Source organism: Nipponia nippon, unplaced genomic scaffold (assembly GCF_047370975.1).
Source record: "Nipponia nippon isolate SJK-2023a ecotype South Korea unplaced genomic scaffold, ASM4737097v1 scaffold_3, whole genome shotgun sequence".
Taxonomy (NCBI): Eukaryota; Metazoa; Chordata; class Aves; order Pelecaniformes; family Threskiornithidae; genus Nipponia; species Nipponia nippon.
The window spans coordinates 109,440,136-109,463,948 of NW_028262347.1; the positions used below are offsets into that span (position 1 = coordinate 109,440,136).

General features: G+C 36.8%; 1 protein-coding gene across 3 annotated transcripts in view; it reads left to right on the top strand.

Annotated features, from left to right (window-relative positions):
- Positions 1–331: 331 nt before the first annotated feature.
- The window catches only part of DNTT (DNA nucleotidylexotransferase), a 95,888-nt gene continuing 72,406 nt past the window's right edge, over positions 332–23,813 (top strand). Inside the window, exons 1-5 of one of the 3 annotated variants that reach the window (XM_087766061.1) lie at positions 332–534; positions 3,973–4,147; positions 10,478–10,603; positions 22,175–22,345; positions 23,602–23,673. In XM_087766061.1, the coding sequence (XP_087622187.1) occupies positions 332–534; positions 3,973–4,147; positions 10,478–10,603; positions 22,175–22,345; positions 23,602–23,673 (747 nt within the window). The remainder of the gene's footprint in view (positions 535–3,972; positions 4,148–10,477; positions 10,604–22,174; positions 22,346–23,601; positions 23,674–23,813) is intronic. The other 2 variants (XM_087766062.1, XM_087766063.1) reach the window with 2 other exon arrangements.

Sequence of the window (23,813 nt, forward strand, 5' to 3'; positions counted from 1 at the left end):
GATGGAACTGGGCCATTAAACCAGCTGAAGACCTGGTTGATGTTTTGAGATAATTTTGCTATGATCAATATTATTTGGATAAAGTCTTTATAGGTAATGGCTGTTTTAAGGAATGAAAGCATATTTGCACCTGTCTGGAGTAGTTCTGTGCAAGAAGTCCCAGCTGGTAGAAAGCAAGTGATGTTTCTGCTTGTGTAGCACCTGTTTTTCATTTCAGAGGGGAAACAGAAGACAATTACTTCAATGGGCGGTGACATTAAATACAGCTGCTGCCTGGGAGAAAGCATGTTATCTTCCTTATACCCAAGTGAAAACACTTCTGCCTTGCATCATGGATAGGATCAGAGCTCCAGCTGTATTGTCCCAGAGGAAGAGACAGAAAGGGATGCATTCCCCAAATCTTTCCTGTAGTTATGAAATAAAGTTCAATAAGTTTGTCATTTTTATTATGCAGAGGAAGATGGGGATGACAAGAAGGATGTTTTTGATGGAGCTGGCAAGAAGAAAAGGTTTCAGAGTAGAAAGTGAGCTAAGGTAGGAAAATGTTTATATGTGTAGAAATAACATGTATTAATGCTGCTGGAAGCATTCTAATTTAATAAATGCAGTCATACAAGTCACTGTGGGTGAAGTTTTTGCGTATGTATTTGGTGGATATACTTCTTCCCGCTATAAAGATGCTTTAGAATTTCAGTGGGTGTTCCTAAAGTGTGGTTCATTGCTATTGTCTTCTGGGCAGAGAGCAGGCAGAACGCAAACATTAGCAAAATTTCTAATTTCTTACCTCTAAAAATCTGTCATTCTAATTTATCTTAAGTCTGTCAGTTTTAATGTGTCTGCATTTTTCAGTGTGCTGCTTCTCACGTGGAAAATAAAAGTAGGGTGTGAACTTGCAAATGTTTTTCATGGCATATGTTTCTATGCATTTGTACAGTCTCACTGGAATCAATGAGTCATGTCTTTAGCTGATCTAAATCAGCTATTGTTTATTTTCCCCTTGAAGTTGGGCTAAGATTAATCTAAACTTAATGGCCAATTCCTGAAATGAGAAAAAGTTAAATATACATGAATGGAAAATGTGATGTGTTGAGGGGGGCATTTCTCTAGAACATTTCTGGTATTCTAACATTTAATCTTCCCATGAGTAATATACTGATGTGAGTCTCAAAGTTACTGGCTTACACTTTGGTACAATCTGGAAGAGCACTGGAGAAAAAACCTGGAAATAAAATACCACAGATGTGGCATTACAGGGTAAAAATATACTCCAGCTGCAGATTTGTCTGGTGGTGTTTCAATAAACCAACTCATTTTGAAGGAAGCCTTCCTCCAAATAGTACTTTTCATGAGTGCTAGTTATACCATTATGCAGTTTTCTGAAAGCTACATCATTATGTAGGTTCTCTGAAAAGCTGGAAGAAAACCAAGTATTGATCATTTCTCTGTATCTGTATGCAGATAGTATACAACTGGGTCCTCCCTATAAAAGCTCATTTCCACAGATTTTTCAATCCCATCAACTTTGAAAGCCTGAGGAAGAAGGGAGGATGAAATAATTTGTAAAGCAAGATTCAAGCAGGTATTGAACAGAAGGAGGCAATTAGCATCTGATACAAAACTAATTGAATTCTCAGGGAAAAAAAATGAACTGGGCTGTTCTGAATCCTACATTAATGATCCATTGAGGACTGAGTAGAGGCTTTATCTGGGCTGCTTTGACACAGGTATTTATTGCCAATATTTCAGACTTTCTGTAAGTTGTATGCAAGGCAGGTGTTATGTTTAATTTCATTTTAGCTGCTACTAGATAAAACGGAACTATTTAACTGTTGATTTTTGTTTTTGAAAATGCCAGAAAAAATGCTAAATTTGTTACATTCTGTGCTGAGAAAAAAGCACAGCTGTACAGGTACCAGAGGAAGCTGGTGCACAACAGCTAAACTGCTGCTGCGAGCATAGTGATGGCAAAGTTCCCAGATCTGCAGCTTGGTACAGATACATTATATATGAATATTTTATATAAAGTGAAATAAACCACAGGAAGCAGAAGTTCTATGGCTCTAACTGAATTTTTTTTTACTCAAGTAAAGATGTGACAGTTTAATTAAAGTAGAACTTAGCAGGGTTAAATAATAATAAAAACATTTCATGGAGGTTCACCTAACCTAGATTTGTAATCTTTTAGATTAAAATAAATTGGGAATTTTTTATTTTCAGTGGACTCTGCTCTACAAGTTGCACAATATGGGGAGAAAAAAATTGTGTTATACCATGACTGTATAACATGAAACTGTCTTTTCATGTTTCATATTTCTGAAGTATAGTACATCCAATACATTTCTTATTTCCAAAATACAGTACATTTAATGCATTGGAGAGTTATGCATTAACAGTTTTCTATGGGTGGCTCCAGTATTTATCATTGTGATTTGGTGATTTAATGAAGTTGATGATTATTGGTATGAATCAGGGTCACAGGGACAGGCCAAGGGATTTTGTTGGTCTCCTAGAAAGTAGTTTGCTTTGAAAGGTTGTGCAGTCCGCCTTTAACAGTTGGCACAGATCATTTTTAAAGTCCATACTAAATAGCCATTTCTACCAGTGGTGCCCTGTCTGCTTGGACAGGTTGATGGCTTAACTTCTCTAGGTGTTACAGAAGGACTGCAAGGCAATCTGTCTGGTGCATTTGAAAGTTACTGTATATGCACAAGGCTGTCACCAGCATGGGCCTGCAGGAGGTTACAGAGGCTTGCAAATGGAGGTGGCTGTCATCAGGACAATTTATGTTCCAATTCTAGGCTTATTTCTGTAAGTCAAATAATGATAATTAATGATAATAATTAATAATTATTTCTAAGTCAAATAATGGCACTGTCTGTGCCCTTTCCCAAAGAAGTTTAGGAATCTGTTGACTGATATAATTTAATTTTGGCATATCTTTCAGAGATACTGAGGTCCTACACGTTTCATGAAAATGAAGTTTCCTCCTTTATCTGTTGTTGTCTTTGTGGGTGACAGCACCCTCCTGGGATATGTGTGGAGGGGAAACACTGGGAATCACTCAGAATTTCCTACCAAGTTAGTAGTTTTCTAAACTTGCTGAGGAACATCAGCAGGCCAGGTAGAAATTTACAGATCATCCTAAGTATGTGTGTAATTTTTTCTGGAAATGTAACTTTGTCCCTGTCCATTATTTTCCCGTGGAAGGTGGAGAACTGTGTCTTTTTAATCATAAACTATCATGGGATTCTTTCCAATGTTATTCTAGTACATCAACCCAAATTTACTGTAATAACCTTTGTGCTACCATATTTTTAAGCAGTGTATACACCATATAATCTATTGAACAACAACTCAATCTGTAAATTTTATATTCACTAAACTAAGATATCAGTTTTGTAAGAGACTGGCCTCTTAGTAGCAAGGAAGTGGTCTTTAGGTGGAGAGCATAATTCATAAGATTTAAGTCATGAACATTTGACAATGCCATATGTGAAGAGCTTAACGTAAGTACAGAGAAGTTAAAGTTACAAAAAGATATTACTAGTTGTTAACAGACTTCTTAATATTGTAAAGCTTTCATTCATTCATCAGGAATATTGGGAAGGGGCTGCCAGGTATCGTAAAGCAGCCTTTTCGTTATGGTACTGCTTGCGCAAGCCAAATATTTTCAGAGATGCGAAAAAGTGTGTAATAGGATAGTGTCTTACGGAAGGCAAATAATGCTGAAAGAAAGAAAATGCTGCACTTACAGGAGCCGTCAGTCTAAAGCCTTTCCTCAAAGCAGGTTCAGTGACTGGAACAGATATATCGTGATATGAAAATGCAGCTGCTTTCCACATCCTAACGTACAATATCTGCTACAATTTTCAGGAAGTGCATGGTAAGTAAATGTGGAGATAGCAGCTCTGTATCTCTGTACAGTTGGGCTTAGTAAAAAAAGAAAACTTCTTTTTGTGTACCTCTTGACAGCGACTCTGTTACTCATATTGTGGCTGAGAACAACTCTTACCCGGAGGTGGTGGACTGGCTGAGAGGACAGGCTGTGGGGGACAGCTCCAGGTTTGAACTACTGGATATCTCTTGGTTCACAGCCTGCATGGAAGCAGGAAGACCAGTTGATTCAGAAATGAAGTATCGTCTCATGGTAAGGCAGATCCTTCAGTGCAAATACAGTGACATTCAAAATGAATGACTGTGTTTTGATTTTTTTTTTTAACCTAAAACCATATATACTTGTGTTGTGATATAATTTTTTAATTTAAAAACTTTTTTCCCTAATGTTTTTTATGAGTAATTCACACAGTTTTAATAGATAAAAAGACCTTCCATACCTTCTATATCAGTGTCTGGTAATGCTAAGTTACTGTGCTGTCACTTGTTACAAATTGGTAATATAAATCATTCCTGTAAAAAAAAAAAAAGGGTGCTATTAAAGGGGAAATATCCATCAATGAAGCACTTGCTGTTCTTGTGGTACTTGTGGTATTTCCACAAATACTTCAACATCATAGTAAAGGTCCCACTGAGAGCAGTGCTTTTTAATGGCCTTCTGATGGAATACTTTGCCTCTTCAAAACAATACAAAAATATTAAAACCTTTGCTGTTTGGAAGTGATCAGCTAACCGCTGGGCCCTTGAAAGACCTGTGAAATGAAGGCTGCTGCAGTCTGTGGACATGCATTTACAAACTTGGCACCAGTAAGTAAAACTGTGCTAAGGAAAAAAGGTTTTTATTATGTTGTATTATCTCTCAATAAGAGCTCTAAGTCAGATGATATCGTGAATGGCAGGCTGATTATTTGGTGAATGGTGTTTGACCTTGAAGCAACCGATGATGACATATTTTCCTCTGATCTATATCTGACAAAATTATGTGCTAATTTCTCAAATTGGAGCGTAGTGCGAAACTGTGATATTCGATACCCCCAGTACACGCTGTAAATAATGAGGGTGCGGTAGGGATGCCCGGTTGCGCTGTGTACAGCGCGACAACAGCACGTGCCGCTGTGCCATGAAATAGACCCTGCGCTGCAGCAGGATGAACCTATTCACTTGTTCTGCAAGCACTCGAGCCTCACGGTGGTGGGTTTGATGTGCACTGGGGAAGAAATTAATGCGTATGTCAAGAGAATTACAAATCTGATCTAAAGCTCTCTGAAGTAAAGTGAGGGATTCCTGCTGATTTCTGAGGGTCTGGATTAGGCTCTGTGTGAACTGTGACCCCACTGGGAAGCCCGTGAACACTGGGACCACGGCAGGATCCACAGCGTGTACCTTCCTGTGAGGCAGAGGATGCCTGAATATTTAACAGCGTTATTGCACTGTTTGCTGCTTCTTCATCCTGACATTTAGATTATGAAGGAAAAACTGTAGCTCCTGATTAATTTTCTCAGTCATCTTTCATTGCCAGAAACTATTTTCCAGGATTTTACGTATAAGAATTACTGTTTAATAACGCTTCGGGGGGGGAGGACTGAATACACCAGATGGAGCTGTCGCTCTCAGACTCAGCATAATTCCATGACAGAATATGTGTTTATATTTGCAGTCCTTCCAATGAAGTTTTTTTGCAGTATATTTATAATATTTTCAGTGAATCTGCTGGAGGGAGAATAGACCAAAGAAATTAATGCAAAACAGAAAAAACTTGAAAACCTTGTAACTACTGCATTATGTAGTTTCACAGGCAAACTTATAAAAATATAAGTACTGGGAATGCAAAGAAGTTCTCTAAACAAGAAATAAATTCAAAATGTGAGCAAAATCCTGTGAACTTTTCTGAGAGATTCACATCAGGATTAAAAGTAAACCAAATTACCCTTCATGTGCATTCTTAATTTCAGCAGTGGGTGAAGACATACAGATTCAGATATCTCAGAAAATATATTTTCATTGATGTTCTTTTTTCTTTTCAAAGCAAGAAATGCCTTTGTCTTTCTCCAAAACGTCTCCAACGATACCGAAGCTTACTTTTTCTTTTTTTTTTTTGATCAATGAGAAGGCTACTGCAAGTTGCACTGCCTTAGTTTTCTTTTATATATAAAAATCCTTTTGGAATTCTGCTAGAGCAGAAACTTCTGAGAAAGGTAGCAGCGCTGTCAGGAGATCATTATTATACTTTGAGACTGGCTCTGCAAGTAAGAGCTGCTGTTTTTATTGAAACATAAAGATTTCATGCCAGTAAATGTAGAGTGCGATAAGCAAGCCAGTGACAGTTGTACTGTTAAATTTAAAGCTTATAGTTAAGACCAGTCTTAATTATGTACTGGCTCTAAAGTAACAAACATTTTTGTAAAGCAAACAAGGAAGGAAGAGGAAGGATTCTAGAAGCTCAGCAAATTTAAAAATATTTTTATTGTTGCAGTGTCACCATTATTATTTTTTTTTTCTGCCTTGAGAAACAAGGAAGGATTGAAGTTAAGTTTAACTTTCTTTTTAAGTACTAGACTGAACTTGTACATAAGTAATTTAATTGGAGTTTCACTGAAGACAAATTTGGTCCATTATGTCAGTCTTGTAAAATATGAAAAGAAAGTGAATAAACAAACCTTGAACTCAGGCTACATCATGAAGGCTTTGAGGTAAAAGGAATGGATTGCAGTGGGAGAATGTTTTGGATGAAATCTCATCTACATGTAGGTTACTGGTAAAATTCCCACTAATATCAATAACAGTAAGATTTAATCTTTCAGATCTTACAGTAGCCTGTTTGGAAGGTTATTCTTCATGCAGGAAATTTGTTTTAATGCATTACTAAAAAGAAATGTCCTTCTCCATGCAAAACAAGGGGAATAAAGTCAGAGTTACAGACCATTAGCTAACATATTAATTACAATTGTCACTAAAGTACATCTTTCTGTGGTTGTGAATGATCTGAGAGATGCTCTGATGTTAGTGATTTATAGAGTATAAAAGGTTGGGTGACCAGATCTAAGATGGTCTGAATTCTTATTGATTCATTTGGTAACAGTTGACTTTTATAGTTAATAGCCATCATTTAATTTAATAGGCTATGGAAGTGTGGTAGCCAAACATCCGCATTAAAGGGAAATCAAAATATTTCTTTGGCAAAGGAGTGCCTTTTTTCCGGAGACACCTTTCCTACCATGGGCAGATGGGTATTCTGGACAATAGCATGACATGGACATTAATATGTATTCAAGGGCATCCCCACATGCTAGAAAGTAGCGCTGTTTCCAGGGTAATGGAAAAGAAGGAGGCAGAGGGGAAGCTTTCAGAGGGATAAAAAGAAAGGAAGAAAACCATAAGTGGGTTGGCATCCGCAGCAGCCTTAGGAACTGTGCTGTGACTGTGTCTCTTCTGTGTTTTTCTCAGTCAGAACCCAAAAGTTGTTAGTTATTTTTTTAGAAAGGAAAAGCGATTTATTTCCTTGAACAAAGGATTTCCCTGCACATTAGGAAAAGGAAGTACCACATCTTTTGATCCCTTGCTATATCATGTGACAGGCAACTCATATTTAACGTTTTCCAGAGTGTCTCACTCTGTTGCGTTGTGAAAGAGAGTGGCTCTAACTAATGGAAGAAATCCTTCATACTGACAGTCAGAGTTTCCCAGAAAATAAAATGAAACTTATAAACTGGCTGCCTTCTCTTCATAAAATGCTGGATATCAGCAGACTTTATTATTTGATCAATGCTGTCTGGACTTTACAAAGCTGCTGGCTGTTGAATAATGTGGCCTGACACAGTCTCTAGTATCTGTGCACCTTATTCACTGCTACCCCATTTTCTCTCTTTCTTTGTTATTTCCCTATGCCATCATACTTCTTTGTGTATTAAAAAATGTAGTTTGACAAACAGCAAAGTAGTCCCCTACAAGATTAATTCTGCAACTAAGCCTCTCTGCTGTACAAACCGATGCTAGTGGTACAGACTGATTTTCCTGCTTATGCCATGCAAAAAAATGTCACTGTGAAGGAGTGGCAGTGACATTCACTGTTACTGCAGCCTGGCTGTGGGGTACAAACTCTGGCTAGCTCTAGCAATTAAGTAGCCTACACATTTGGATATTTTTCGGTGGTTGCCCCTGTGTAGTTTACCATAATTTAATTTTAAGGTAGCGGAGATATCTGCAAAAAAAGAAACTTTAATGCTTACGTTTTTCTCATATCCATAGTTGTTTCTTCCCAGTACTACAAATTATTTTGAACTAGCGTGAATTTCTAGGATTGTTTGTTCTACACTGTAATTGCTACTGGATGAAACTTTAGGTTTGTCCCATAATCTGTACAAATGATTTTATCCCATCTGGTCTTCACACCAAAAAGCAATATCAATCCTGTTCTTATGTTCTGCTGATGATAAGAGATCATCTCTGTAGTTCTCATGCAGACATCACAATATTCCCTACAAATCAGACTATAGTAGTTACTGTTTGCCTGATGTTTTTGCTGTTGATTTCTAGCCAAAGTTTCTTCTGTTGATATATATAATCCAGTCCTGTTAATTAAAAGCATAACTATTTCTGATTAAGAAAAATCCTCAAATAACTTTCTAAGGCAGTAACAGGATGTTTATGTGCCAGCCTATCACCCCCTTAAACACATAGACTTTCTGCGTTAATTTTGCTCTTATCCACAATGCCAGGTAATGCTACATGTAGGGGTCTTGGTCTTTGTGTGTCTATGTCCTAATGAAGATAATAGTTTATTATATATTCTGTTCAGTAATGTTCTGTTTCTTCACAGTCTTTGCAGCTGGCACTATCATTTCAAGCAGTGTATTAGCTGTAATCAATCATAGTTTGTATGATTTAAAATCAATTTTAAAGTATAATTCATGAATGTGTGCAAAAGTGGATGAGTTGTGCTGTTGATACTGGCTGAAACCCATTTTGGTTATTCCCAAGAGCGGTCTTACACATAAAATAGCTTCCTTCCTTCCAGTGTATACTATGAAAACTGCCATATAATTCACTGCTCCTTCAGCTGTGCAAGGAAATGCCTTTTGTGTGTGTGAATACTGTTATTTAACTACTCTGTATCAAATACAAAGGCAATTTAGCATGAAATTATATGTGGGGGGTGTGTGTGTGAAGGCACATAAACGTATTTATAGGTTTGCCTAGCACAGATGGCTGCGTGTCTTTGGATATGGGGGAGGAAGGGTTCATCATCCCATTATTGGGGTGAAAATTTCCTCCATGTATCTTTGTGATATTTTTTTGTTGTTGTTGAACCATTTCCCTGTGGCTTTTGGTATAGTGCAATGCAACGTTTTTGACAGATCTGCCAAATGTTTTCAGACAAAATGACAAATAGCAAAAAATACACAGAAATGCTGAGGACACTTCGTGTGTTTCCAAGGTATTTTGGATTTGGGCACTTTTAATCAAAGCAAAGGAATTAAAGGACTGGGCATATAAAACAGCAGAAAAGCTACTGCTAGGTTGTCTTTTTCCTGTTGCTCACTGGTCAGGACACTTGCATGTTGAGGGCTCATGCGCAGGACTCTCTTTTGCCAATGGGGACGTGACTCTCTACCCTCCCTTTCAGGACAATTCCCTTCCCGCCCTACTGGGGTGGGTTGCCCACAGACTTTTTTGGTTGATCTTGGTCGATTTTGCATGGAGCAAAATTAGGCGAAAAGTGAATGAGCATGTAGGTAGCCTGGTGATTGGGAAACTCCCATTTAAGATTTGGCACCTGGCTCTTTTTCCTTGCTCCAGTGAATGCCTACAAATGATGTCTGAATTGGATCAGCATGTAAGGAGGGGGCTGTGTGAGAAACCACATCATAAGGTGAACACTCCATGTTGGATGAAAGGGTGGAGATGACTCTTCTATGGCTGTTTGAAAATTTTTCCTTTGCATATAATGACCCCAAAATAGAATATTTAGCTTAATGAATTAAATCTAAACTAAAAAAGTTTTCTTTCGTTTTACCTGGAAGATGGAGGAAGTTTATTTTAAAGTCATACAAACATTTTTCCTTCACCACTGGATTTAGCTACAGATTGAAAAAGTCAGTTATTTGGGCATGTCGTCTTTTTTTTTTTTTTAAATTTTTTTTCTCTACTCCTTTGTCTAACATCGCTGACCTTATAGTGAATCATCTAGTGTTTTCTGAGAAAACTCTCTGTTCTTTCAAGCTTATCTGCTCTTAAAGCCTTGTAGTTTTTCAATCTTACTGCAATAATGAGTAGTAGTAGAGAGACTTGCCATGTAGAGAGAGATTTTTTTTTTTTTTTAAATGACAGTGCCATTGAAAATTCCCTGCAAGAACTTAGTGCAGAAAATGAAAAATCCCAGTAATCACCAGATAAACTGCTACTGTCAGTGCAGCCAATGTGAAATTAAATGTTTTTCCCAGGAAGATGGTAGGAGCATTATTATTCTCTTACCTTCTCTTTAAAGGTACATACTTTGGGCTCATGAAATGTATTTTTAGTATTTTAAGATATTTGACAGGTGTGTCATCAACCCTTCTCCCCTCCTTTTCTTTTTTCTTGTTAGGAACAAGATCAGTCGCCTACTTTGAATACACCTGAATCAGAAGTGCCATCATTTATTGCAAGCAAAGTATCTCAGTATTCCTGTCAAAGGAAGACAACTTTAAATAACTACAATAAGATGTTCACGGTAATACTTATTCTATCCATGAAATAAAAACGATCATAAGTAACATAATTAATACATTACTTGCATCAATATTTTCTATGGCACCCTCCGCAAATTCATGAGTTAAACAGGCAGCACAATGGTAACAATTTTAAAAAGTTATAAATCTTCCATACCTAAATGAAAATTGAGTGCAAGCTTAATTGCATCCTTTAAGTATTGCTGAAAGCTTAACACAGTGGATCTTTAAATACACTAATATCTTGTAAACACATGAATTTTTAAAACAAATGATAGAACATTCTGAAAATGTCTTTTAGCCTTTCATCACAGTCTTATTTGACAAGTTGGAAGTAATGATAAGCGCAAGTTTGGTTTAGGTCAGTCCAAGGTACTTCACAATTGCTGTGCTGCCTTCTCTTTTGTCTAGGTGTTCAGTTCTTCAAAGTGTGGGTGTAAGCTCCAGATTTTCATAATTATTTAGTTATGAAAACAGATTGTGTGATCAATGTAATTGCTTTAACATGATGAAAAAAATCCTTAAATTGTGTAGTTAAATAGAAATCTTAGAGACTGTCACATATGCTGTTTAATGATCATAACATTGCACAATTCAGTGGGTATGAAGAGCCTGAGTCATCTGGTCTAAATTCCTCTTAAGTTATTGTGCCTAATGGCTCCTCTTGGCTGGCTCTAGATACTCGGTGACAACTATTCAGTAGGAAACATTCGACATAGAGACTCTAACGTAATATAGTCTGAATAAATCTGGCATAGTTACATTCATACATTTCAATTATAACATGAAACACCTCCTCATCTTCCTAAAGTTTTATTATTTATTTTATTCTTTATAAATTCTATGCTTTTACTTTGTGTGTGTGCCTATAAAAACACACAAATCTTTCAAGCAAATATTATTTGTAAAATACATATAAAAAGAATAACAACATATCAGTAATTTGAGAATAAAAACATTTACAAGGTAAATACTAAAACCTCTGGGCATTCAGAACTAAAGATAAACCTAAGAGCAACTCTGAAATGTCTTGATCTGGGAATGCACAGTTAAAAATTAAACAACCTGAATTTTGCCTTGTAGTGATGCTTTGAAATAATCATCAATTATACCAATTATATAATAGTGTTTATGGTACTCAAGTAGGTTAAACTGTTTGCTTATTTAAAAATGTTTCCCTTTTTGAGCAACCTGATGGGAATTGAGTTTCAACCCTGTTTTGAGCCTGAGGTTGGACTAGAGACCTCCTGAGGTCCCTTCCAACCCTAATGATTCCAGCATTCCCAAAACTGCTTCTTTTGAAATGGCTACTGTGCCCCACCTCCTGCTAGAAAAACAAGGCTGTGAATGTTACCATTTAACCTCTTGAAAGCAGTCTTTTTTTTTCCACTGTTTACAAATATCAAATACATGCTGCTGTAGGGGAAGATGTCAGACCAAATATAGTATGATCCAAAATTCTGTAAAATACCAGCCTTCTTGGAGAAATAGGAAGTAAGTGCCTTAGTTCTACACTTCCTGTAAACAGTAAAAGGTGGGAGTCTGGCTCTTTGTTGACTCTTCTGTAGTAGTACATTTTGTCAGCTATTCTGAAGGTAAAAAATTAAAACTAATTGTGACAGATAATGGCAAAGTAGAATGGCTACCTCCTAGAAGGCACAAAGTTGTTTATTTTTAATTATCGTTAACATTTTGAGCACAAAAAGGTCTAGAATAAGGTAGCTCCCTTTTTAATGATCCCTTTTAAAATTATTTCTAATTTTTGAAACATTTAATATTTTTAGTTGTAAATTTGCACAGTATTTTTCCATTTTCAGAGACTGAGTACTATAACTCTAGTGAATATATAGTTCATCTTATAGCTGTTGAATTCCTGAATTTAGTTCAAGATTCAGTTCAAATGAAAACTATGATAGCAGCAACGTATTCATTGAGTGGTTTCTGTTATACCTGTGTTTCACAGAGAGGCTGTCCCTAAATTACTTCCAGGTTTATCGTTGCAGCAGTCTTAATGTCAGAGTACAACTTGTTCAGTTGAATTCATTTATCAAATACATTAGAAGCAGGGCAGTTCGATGACTGAAGCACTGAGACTCCCTTCTGTTATCCTATATATCAAACATTTCTGAGTCTGGGTAGAAATTAGGTTTTGTAGTGACAAAGGTGGCAGTTTTTCATCCTCGTACTTTGAGAGTAACTGTTCTGAGTTCATGCTGTATTTTATTTCTGGAGGTGGTACTGGACAAGTTGATAATGCGTACGAATCTGTCTAGCATCTGCATCTTGACAGTTGTAACGTGTGGTGGGTTGACATTGGCTGGATGCCAAGTGCCGACCAAGCTGCTCTATCACTCCCCTCCTCAGTGGGAGGTAGGGGAGAAAATAAGACGGAAAAAAGACTCATGGGTCAAGATAAAGGCATTTTAATAAAGCAAAAGCAAAGGCTGCACGTGGAAGCAAAGGAAAACAAAAGATTTATTCTCTACTTCCCATTAGCAGGTGATGTCCAGCCACTTCCCAGGAAGTAGGGCTTCAGTATGTGTAGCAGTTGCTCTAGAAGACAAACGTTGTAATGACAAATGTACCCCCTTTTCCTCCTTTCTCTTAGCTTTTATTGCTGAGCAGACATCGTATGGTATGGAATATCCCTCTGGTCAGTGTGGGTCAGCTGTCCTGGCTATGTCCCCTCCCAAGATCTTGCTCACCCCCAGCTACTGGTGAGGGGGGAATCTTGGAGAGACAGCCTTGATGCTGTGTGAGCACTGCTCAGCAGTAGCCAAAACACTGGTGTCTTATCAACACCTTTCTAGCTACCAATACAAAGCACAGCACTGTGAGGGCTGCTATGGGGAAAGTCAACTGCATCTCAGCCAGACCCAATACCTAATGTAACTCCTTAGGGCTGTTGCTCTTCTTCCTCACAACCAAAGCTTGCAATGACAGCTCAAGGCTTGGGTGTTTATGGACTGCAAGAGCAGACCCGTTCCCTGGAGGCCTGCCTAATATCATAGAAGCCTGATTTTCAGTTTTGTTGTTGTTTTGTCGGTCTTGTACTAACCTGTAATTCACATTCTCAAATAAAAGTGTTCCAACAGATTTTTCAGTGTGAGCACTTAGCAAATGCACTGAAGCATTGGTATAATTCACTTGTGCGTGCTGTGGGCAGCCAACCATTAAATGACAGGTTTTCCCTGGCTCAATGCCATACATCCTGAAAATTAGGTCCAAACCATCTTGAATTATGTGTTGATGATAGTATTTTGTTATAACAACTTTATTCTGTGAGCCAGCGTTGTTCCTTTTTCTTAAAGATTTTCTGTTTTCTTTGGTTAGCTTGAAAATAATGTTTTTTGATCTTGCCTATAATAGGGGCACAAAGCTATTATTTGCTTATGTATTCATGGATGAATTCATGGATTCTTCCTTTTACTGGGCTTTGCCCTGATACCCTGTATCAAATTGCTCTTTCAAATGAGTAGTGGTTATGTTTGTGAAAGAGTAGTAGTTACATTTGACATCTTTTAGTCTCTTCAGAAGAGCAGGAAAACAGTCACTAATAGGCAGTGACATGTACGACGAGGCTTTGAATGTCCTGATTTCATGGGAGAGACACTTTTGGCAACTTGATTTCTGGAGAAATTGGTAATTAGTAATCAGTTTTAATCTTGAGTCCTGTTCTGTATATATTTTACCATGAAAGAATAATTATTAAAACCCAATAGCAGAGATATTTGACAAGACCTTATGGGGACAATGTGGTGGTTTAACACATTAGATGCAATTCCTATGTTCAGCTGTCCCATGTTTCCTTTCTATTCTAATAGCCAGAAAATGACTTACAGAAAGGTGCAAGATATCAGTTTTACATCATGGAAGAAGCTACGGAAAGGTTGGCAAAGACCATGCTGATGTGAAGTTTTCATGATTATGTTCAGTATGGGGCAAATCCTACCAAAATTATTGTTTTTATGAGCTGTTGAGTAGTAGCAAGGCCTGTTGTGTGAAGAATAGACTAAGTATGTCAAATTGCATGCTGAGGAGGAGATATTGGGATTGTGTGGCAGTCCGTGGAAGAGAAATGCAACTGCTTCAGCCTTGTGGGGCCTCGTGCAGTCTTTGGTTCACTGTGTGTCACATACTGTGGCCTTGTGGTACGTAGGTTGGGAACCACTGCCACGGGCTTTACTAATTTGGATGATTCAGGAATCATAGAATCGTTTAGGTTGGAAAAGACCTTTAAGATCATCAAGTCCAATTGTTAACCTAGCACTGCCAAGTTCACCACTAAATCATGTCCCCAATCACCACATCTACACGTTTTTTTAAATACCTCTGGGGTGGGGACTCAACCACTTCCCTAGGCAGCCGGTTCCAATGCACCTGAATGCATAGCCCTGACTCCACAGATGAATTGTAGCTGTTCAGGTGGGTAAACATGAAAAACAAAAGGGTAAATAGTTTCACAAGAGGCTGTACTTTAGCATGTTTCCTTTATGTTTGTCTTGAACATTAATGTTGTTATGAAATATAATATTACAATGTTCTCTGGCTCATTTGTAAATAGCTAGCCATCCTCCCTCTCTCCCACTGAAAATATACACTTAGGGGCTGCATTGTGTTTTCATGTGGTAAAATAAATGGAGTCATTCTGCTGTGCCCAAGAGGGATTGTTGGATTTGAATATTAATACTATACTGCAATAAAATCCAGAAAGACATTATTCTGTAAGGAAAATACAATTTAATTCTTACAGAAGAAACTAATTAAGTCAGCGGCAAATGGTTCTGTGATTCTGAGGCTTATTGCTAGTGCTACTGAATGTTACTCTGCTTTGGCTGTTACTCATGGTAATGAGAATGTGGATGTTTAGCATGGGAAAGATGCCTGGTTTCCTTTCCACTCTGTTAGAGGGGGAAAAAAAGAAAATCTCTTTTATTTTCTCTTCTTTTGTACCTACAGAAATATGTATCAGTTATGCCAGTGGCTCAAGCATTTATTAATATTCCATTTTAAAACAGACCTCAGGAGAACCTCAACTTTAATTTTATAATGAACTTGGGAGCTCTATAGGTAGAAAACCACTGAATACAATACATACCCTTAATAACATGTACTGTCTTACTGACATAGCTTACTTCTGTGAAAATTCTCCAGGCAGTACATCAAAATTGCAAATTTTGTAAATGTATGTGAAGTATATACCTGTCCAAAATGAATTGGTGGTTTGGTCTGAGGAGGAAATATCTCTTCTCATTTTTAAGGTAAGTGGGAGGGTGCTCCCTAAAATACGGACAGAATATAAATACACCTGCCCTTTCTGGCAACCCAAATTTGTATGTATACATCAAGCCTATGCTGTTTTCTTTGGCCATAATAATACATGTAATATACTTTCAAGATTTTGTGCTTCTTATTACACTGTGTGTTTTTATCTGCTGTAGGGCAGTGCTACTTGATTGATACTCTAACTAGCATTGTTGTGCTCCGTCAGCAAATCTTTTCTCACAATTGTCTTGTTTTCTTTCACATTATGTGGAAAAATATAGAAACTTCTCAAGAGCACCACTATTTTCTGTTGTAAGAAATGAACCTGCTATTATTGGTTAATATGAGGAGCAGCTGGAGCTAACAGATATTTATTTCTAATAACAGTGTGTATACAAGGACCTTGAGATCTTGCACATTATGCTATTACTGTTATTGTCATTCTCTTGGCTCCTTTGTTTCTCCAGCTGATGTAAGATGATGTGATAAAATCTTTGGACCTGGGCAAGTATTGGGCTTTTCAGTTCGGATACCAAAAATAAAATAAAAAAAAAAAAATTCAGATTGAACAAAAATGGATAATTTTATTTATTTGGAAACCACTTTAGTCAACACTACAGGTTGGCTCAAATTGCTTCATTCTCCTTGAAATAAGCATCTGATAGTATTTATTTTCTCTCTCTATGTATGCAGGCCCTGTGACTCTTCCATCGACACATGAAAGTAGGATTTATACTGGGGAAAGTGAAAAGAAAATTATTTGAATAGATGGTTCATTCTAAATCTCTTTAAAATGACTTTGGTCAGTTTTCAATGGACACCAAGCACTGGCAATAGCAATGTGATGAGAACTAGGACCCACGCTTTGGATTTACGACTTACTAAATAAACTTCAAGTAGAAAACAGTGATTGAGAGGAAGAGCAATTTAAGTCTAATTGCTGTTCTGAGTATAATAGTCCTTCAAGCAGGTACCATGTAGGGTTTTTTTTGGGGGGGTGTTGTTGTTTTTTTTAAATGCACTTTGCTATTTAGTGCTCTGGCGGATTAAGTTCACCTGTACAATGGTATGTTGTTTTTTTATTTGTGCTGCAGTAGCATTTGCAGGCTCAAGTAAGATAGACGCCTTTTTTTATGAGAGATGCTGTACAAACACATTGTAGAAGACAATTCAAGCTCTGGAGAGTTCATAGCCCTAATAGACAGCAAATGAAAGATAGCAAAGGAAACAATGGCAGGGAGGTCTGAAGCAGCTTTCCAAGGTCACACAGCAGAGGAGCAGTGGGTGTAGGCATGGGGATAAGACAAGTGCCCTATCGATGAAGCCATAATGCTTTCTTTTCAAAACGGATAAGATTTAAATGTTTTCTTGGTAGTATAATACTGGTGATGTCTGTTCTCACAGAGTCTTAAACTGAGATTATTAGACGTTATTTTGCAAGTAGCAATGGAACTGCTCTGACCATCTTGTTGAAACGAGCAGGATAATATGAAGCATAGCATGGGACTATTAGCTTCTTTAGCTTTTCTGACTGTGAGTGAACTCATGTACTCTGATATTCATGTTGAAAGTTATTGGATTACCTGTTCAGCAGGCATAAATCAGCATAACATTATTAATTATTATTTTTTTCTGAGAATCATTCTCGTATTAGTTGAGAATCTTGCTCTTTCTGTCAATTTCAGTGTTATGATTTTTAACATTTATAATATAATATTTTAGTGTGTACTTCTACGTGTGCAAGATGCTTACTGGTAACTACTTTGTTAATGATATTTTATCTTATTAGGTCTCAAATACTGGATATTAAATGGCTTCAAAATTTCTGTCAGTACATCCACCCTCTTCCTTATTTTTAACGTAATTCAACAAAATCTGTGTGTACTTTTGTATCTGACCCACCGGGATCTGGAAGTCCATTCCATCCCCAAATTTTTCTATAGCCCAAGTCTCACCAACATGCATTCCACAATTTCAGATACAGATGGAAAATTTACAATAAATGAAGAACTGAAATGTAGCCCAGCTATCTTTCACATTTAATTAGAGCAGCCCCTGCAGAATACCCCAGAGATTATGAAAATCCCACATGTTGGAAATCTCTAGAAATTTAGTTTCCTGTTAAACTAGTACCTTTTAAATAGTCAATCTGAGTATTGATCTGATTGATAAAAAGATGGTGAGGTGCTTAATGTACGAAATACCAAGGTTTAGAATAAATGAGGTGTCAGTAACTTTCCATAAGTAGATTTCACCAGAGATCTAATATATCACAAGCTTTTTCTCAGCTAATATAGGAATTTCATGTACTTTTCCCCTCCTGTTATTCAATATGGACTATAATATTCAATAGACAGCAACTCCACTTGGAGATCAGTTGCTTTCGTTTGTTGAAGCAGAAAGATTTTATCAAAAAGAATGTCAAAAGCAGTTTTATGCAAAAAGACAGATCTGTAATTAATTGCAACATTTGCAAGCAATGTTTTGTACAGGGAATAATGAATATTCAATACTATTTAATTGTTTATTTAAAGCGGCTTAATGAGCTTTGCAAAGACAGGAAAACACTGAAAAATGCAAACTAGAATGATAAAAATGCTTTGATTATATTTTCTCATTGACTGTCAACCGCCTCTGAGTAAAATGCTACATGTGATTGTCTCTTTCAATGATGGTGGTGACAGCTTTTCTGACAACTGCCCTCCTGCTAGTAGGAAGGGGCTAATACCTCTCTAAAACAGCAGTGGTACTGGTATATGCAGACACATTTATCATGATGGCTGATTATTCAGTGTAGAATGCATCTATTTAAATGTGCATGTGAGAGGCCGCCTGTTGGGAGTGAGAAAAAACATCCTAGACATTTTGAGCCTCCTAATCAAGAAGATGACTTTGCCAGTCTCTGCCTTTACTACATACTGCTGAGCAGGTACTTATGAGAACTGTTGTCTGTCTATGTTTTGTATGTATAGACTATTTTAACAAGCGGGTAGCGACTATATCTTTTTGGTTCTGTCCCCTAATTAACACTCCCCTGCTAGTGTTAACTGGAGTAAGAGATTTCTTGCCAAACACTGCTTTCTTGAGTATTCATGTGCAGAGATTGCAAAGAGAGAAAAAGAAAGCAGAAGTAATCATAATTTTGTGAGTGGAACTGTAAACCTCACTTAAAGCAAGAATTAGCGTCTTCTACCACATAGTAGAAAAGAATTTTTGAAGCTGAAAAAGAATAAAAAGAATAAGAACTTGGGAGCACATAAAAAAAAAAAAACAAAACAAACAAAAAAACCCCAACAAAACACCACAGCAGAAGAAACATCCAACTCCTATCACCCCACTTTTAAAATTTATTTCCCCATTTGCTTTGCAGTACTGTGTATGCTGTGTTTTTTTCTTCCAGATGCAAACCAGGATGAATCCATGTTGTTTGGGACCTCAAATTTGTAGTTTCCTCTCTTTCTGCATTAGTTTTCTTTCTGAATAGGAACTGTAATGTGCACCTGTCTTTAACCAAAAAGTGTGTAATTAAATACAGCATAATCTGTCAAACAAATAAAGATCTTAAATGTGGGAAAAAAGAATAGCAGTTAGATAAATCCAACAATTAACCACTGCAAGACCTTTAAAGACAGCTGTAAGGAAGCTAAAGTTTTGTGCACTATTTTTGTAATAGAAAGGGGTTTTGTTCTTGGGTTTTGTTGGTTTTTTTTTTTTTTTTTTTTTTCCTCAAAGGAGAGTTCTCCCCCCTCCCTTTGACTCCTTATACTCAAGGGCTAGTGGAATGTAAATAGTGGTAGAAACTTCCAGATTAAGCTTGCTAAACAGCTCTCTATCTCAAGAGGTCTTTCATGAAATGTTATGAAAATGGAATCATACAGCACTTACTAATCAGGGTATCTGATAAATAAATATGCAGCTAAGGGGAGGATTCTTCCAGTGAGATGGACAACAGATGACTGATTCTTAGAGAGATCAAAGAGTGACGTTATACTGGTGATACAGAACAAAGCAAATTCTCTGTAGCAAGCCCTACTTAATTATTTTTATACACTTTAAGATAGTAGCACAGAAAAAAAAAAAAAGGAAAGTGAAGTGGTTTTGTTCAGCAGAGGTACCCATTTCTTCTAAAGAGATACTGTCAAACCAATTAAGATCTCATATTGTTGATTTGTTAAGACGAAAGTTTTGCAAATTCTAGGGTCAGCAGAGACAGCATTTTCTTGAAGATTTTTATTAAAACCTGCATTTTGCTTCAATGAGACTATAATGTTTATAATTTGAAGAACACAATGTATCAGATGGTCTATTTTTCTAGAACTGACCAAACGATGACATGTAATATGTAAATAACCTACATTCATTGTGAAAGGTACGTTTAATTTTAAGAATTTTGTTCTGTTTTAATGATCTAAATGATTGTACCTCAAGTAAAATCTTTTTGTTGTTGTTCAAATCATGCTGTATTCCTTCAATGCAGGCTGACAGGTTATGTTCTCAATTCCATGGATGTAATAAAGGGACGACTTCGCTGGATTTGCTGTCATGTCAGTCAGGGGGCTTGGAACTGACTTCAGTTCACCTGGAGATATCGCACATGTTGCATTTAGGATGTGCAAGGCCTGCTGGTTTTTTACCTGGCTTTGTCTTCCAATATAAAGCACATTAATGCTAAGATAAAAATCAAAGCAAAATCTAAAATTATTTTTCTCTAAACTACATAACAATGCATTTGATTACAAATGAAATGAAATCTGAACCTAAATATGAACAGTGATCCCATAAACACTGAGGGCAGGAAAAAATCTGTTTAATCTTATTCCTTCCTACTATCCACTGCAGTCATTGCTCTAGTAAGGCATTTGCTGTCGATATCTGTATCACAGGGTGTTACTCATCCTTATTCCAAAGCCACTTCTGAACAGACACTTGGACTACAGCTCAGTGAAGTGATAATTGCAGGCAGATGCACACTGACGGCCACTTCTTTGTTATTTTGTAATGCCTTGCATGTCAAAGAAGAAATAGGAGTAAGTTGGAAAATAGGAAGGATATGCAGCAACAGATACAGTGGAGCATACGGCCCTTTCAAGGCCGGGATCTGTTAGCTCCTCTTTAGAGACTGGCTGAAGAGTAAGAAATGGGATCGCTGGCAGGACTGCAGGACACAATGCAGTGCGGGAGCTTTGCAAGGCTGGCTTGTTTATGGTCTGTACCTAGCCTACCCTGTGCTATTTGAATGGTGCACAAGAGCATCCCTAACAGCCAGGTGTGGGATGCATTTTAGATAAGTATTTTGAACAGTGAAAGTCTCTTCTGGAAATGGTATATTCTTAAACATTTCTGAAGAAAACACTTTATTTTTCAGTTTTGAAAATTTTTGAGGTTTTATGCAAGGTTTCATTAAGAACTCAGATTTCCACGCTGCTAATCAGCTGCAAGTCTCCATAAGTTCTCATCTCATGTTATTCACAAACTCTTTTTGCAGCATTTGTTCTCTCCCAAAACATAGTATTCTACAGTGGGAAACCAAAAAACTGCCTCTCTTCTCCAGTACTGTGCAATCTCTTCTCCCTGCATTTCATTTCTAAAAATTGCTGCTATTAAGATATATATATATGTGTGTATATATATATATATATTCTGGGAGGGAGATTTCAAAGCTGCATAAATGCCATATGGATAGTTAAAAAAAAAAAGTACTGGCAATCTCCAGGTAGTTTTGAGTGCAATGTTGAATACAACAAGCCATGGATAGCTGAAGAACCACACAGAAAAAGTGTCTATTTGTATAAGTCATACATCTGAAAAATGAGGAAAAAGAGAGTTTGTTCCCTAAATTACTAAATAGAAGCATGGCTACAAGTTCAAAAAGAAGAAGGTGTTTTCTAGTATTGCCACAGACTCCTATTTGGTTGTGTCTGAAAATGAAGATGTCACATACTGACCTGCTGGATTACTTGTGTTTAAGCACAATTTTAAAAATTATGGTGCTGTTTCACATTGATTCATTAGATCTGCAGAGAACATGGAAAGTCTATCTCACAAAAGGTTTTGAAGTTTGGCTTTGTTAAAGATCAGAATCTTTTCCAACATTTGCCTCTAAAACACAATTTTTATGATATCTGGAAAATTTCAAGTAGTTAGAAAATTATACTGATTTTTTTTTTTTTTATGATCTCTATCTTTTCACCCTAGAATAAAGAAATCATTCTTGAATTAACAGACAAAGTACCCTTTCTAAGGAGTATACTGAATATTTTAACCTTTTATTAACCTTTCACTTTTTTCTACACTTCCCCACTCCCCAGGATGCCTTTGAGATAATGGCTGAAAATTATGAGTTCAAAGAAAGTGAAATATTCTGCCTGGAATTTCTGAGAGCAGCTTCTGTGCTGAAATGTCTTCCATTTCCAGTAACCAGAATGAAAGATATACAAGGGTTGCCCTGCATGGGAGACCGAGTCAGAGATGTCATTGAGGTAACGTACCTCCGAATTCTCTGCCAATTGATACTTTTTCAGATCTACTTTTAGAGGTCACAGAGTGCAGCATTGATATCTGTGTGTATTTACACAACCTTCTGTATTTCCTGTAATAACATAATACTATCCTTGTTACTAAGAACACAATGATTTCTGGAAACATTTTGTAGTAACATAAGATTGTGTCATGGAACCCCCGCCCTTAGGAATAGAGGTAACTAATCAATAAATACAAATTAATAAATAATACAGTATCATCTTTGTATGTAACTTTTAAAGGCTCACTCTGATTTGAATGTGACAGGTTTTGTTCAAGTGACTTCTGCACTTTACAACACCACTTTGCTCAGCTGAATGCTTTATTAGAAATATTATTTTTGCAAAACTGGTAAATATTTTAGTACTTTAACGATAAATCCTACCTTGCTCTGAGTTATAGCAGAGCCTTTTATCTAGGTGATGGATGAACTTTACGTTCTTACTGGAGCTTTGAGTATTCCCTGCAATTTTCTTTAATTCTTAGCCTTTTCAGGACCCTGCATCTTGGGTGCTGTTATTCCAGCCGGCAGCTGATCAGGGGGCTCAGCTGCCTGGAGAGGTCATTGCTGAGTGTTGTGATTCACTCTGGCTCCTCGTTTGCCTCACTCCAGCAGTTAGGAATGTAGCCTGTGAAATGCTTTTTGTACCTACTACTTGGGGACTGGGAATTGAGTTTTGAGCCCACGGAAAATAGGATGATTTGGAGGGGTTTATTGGTGGGGGATTTTTTGTTTGTTAGTTTTTATTAGAAAGACTGAAGAAACTGTACATTCAAGAAAAAAATATGTCCATTCTTACAATGTTCTTGCTTTTAAGAGAAGTAAACTCAACGAAATAATGAAATCTAATTTTCAGGACGACTCATTGATAGCTTATGATAAATAACTGCTTTCTGGCCATGAATTTATGAGTAAATAAGTACTGTGAAATATATTCCATGGTCCCAGTTTCTACTGCATCCTTGAGTAAATTTATGAGTAAATAAGTACTGTGAAATTTATTCTGTGGTTCCAGTTTCTCCATCATCCTTCAGTAATTTTCTGTCTCAAAAACGATTGCAGAATTTGATCCTAATGGAATAAAACAATATGCTCGCTAAGGATGCTCTTCAGGGTTTTACAGGTTGATAAGACTTTCCTTTACATTATTTTATTAAACCTTTCTGTAATTTTGATTTTTTTTTTTTCAAAAAAGTAACATTTTTCTTTGTTTAGGAGATTATTGAAGAAGGAGAGAGTTCTAGAGCTAAAGAAGTGTTAAATGATGAACGATACAAATCATTTAAGGTAAATCTTTTGAGGTTTGTTACTGTTGTTTAAAATTGCATATTTTTTCCTCTGTTTAGTAGATCTGAGACATAAGCATCAATTTTGTTATAAAGGAACATCCAATATTAAGTATAAAGAAAGAAAGGTCTTGAATAAAG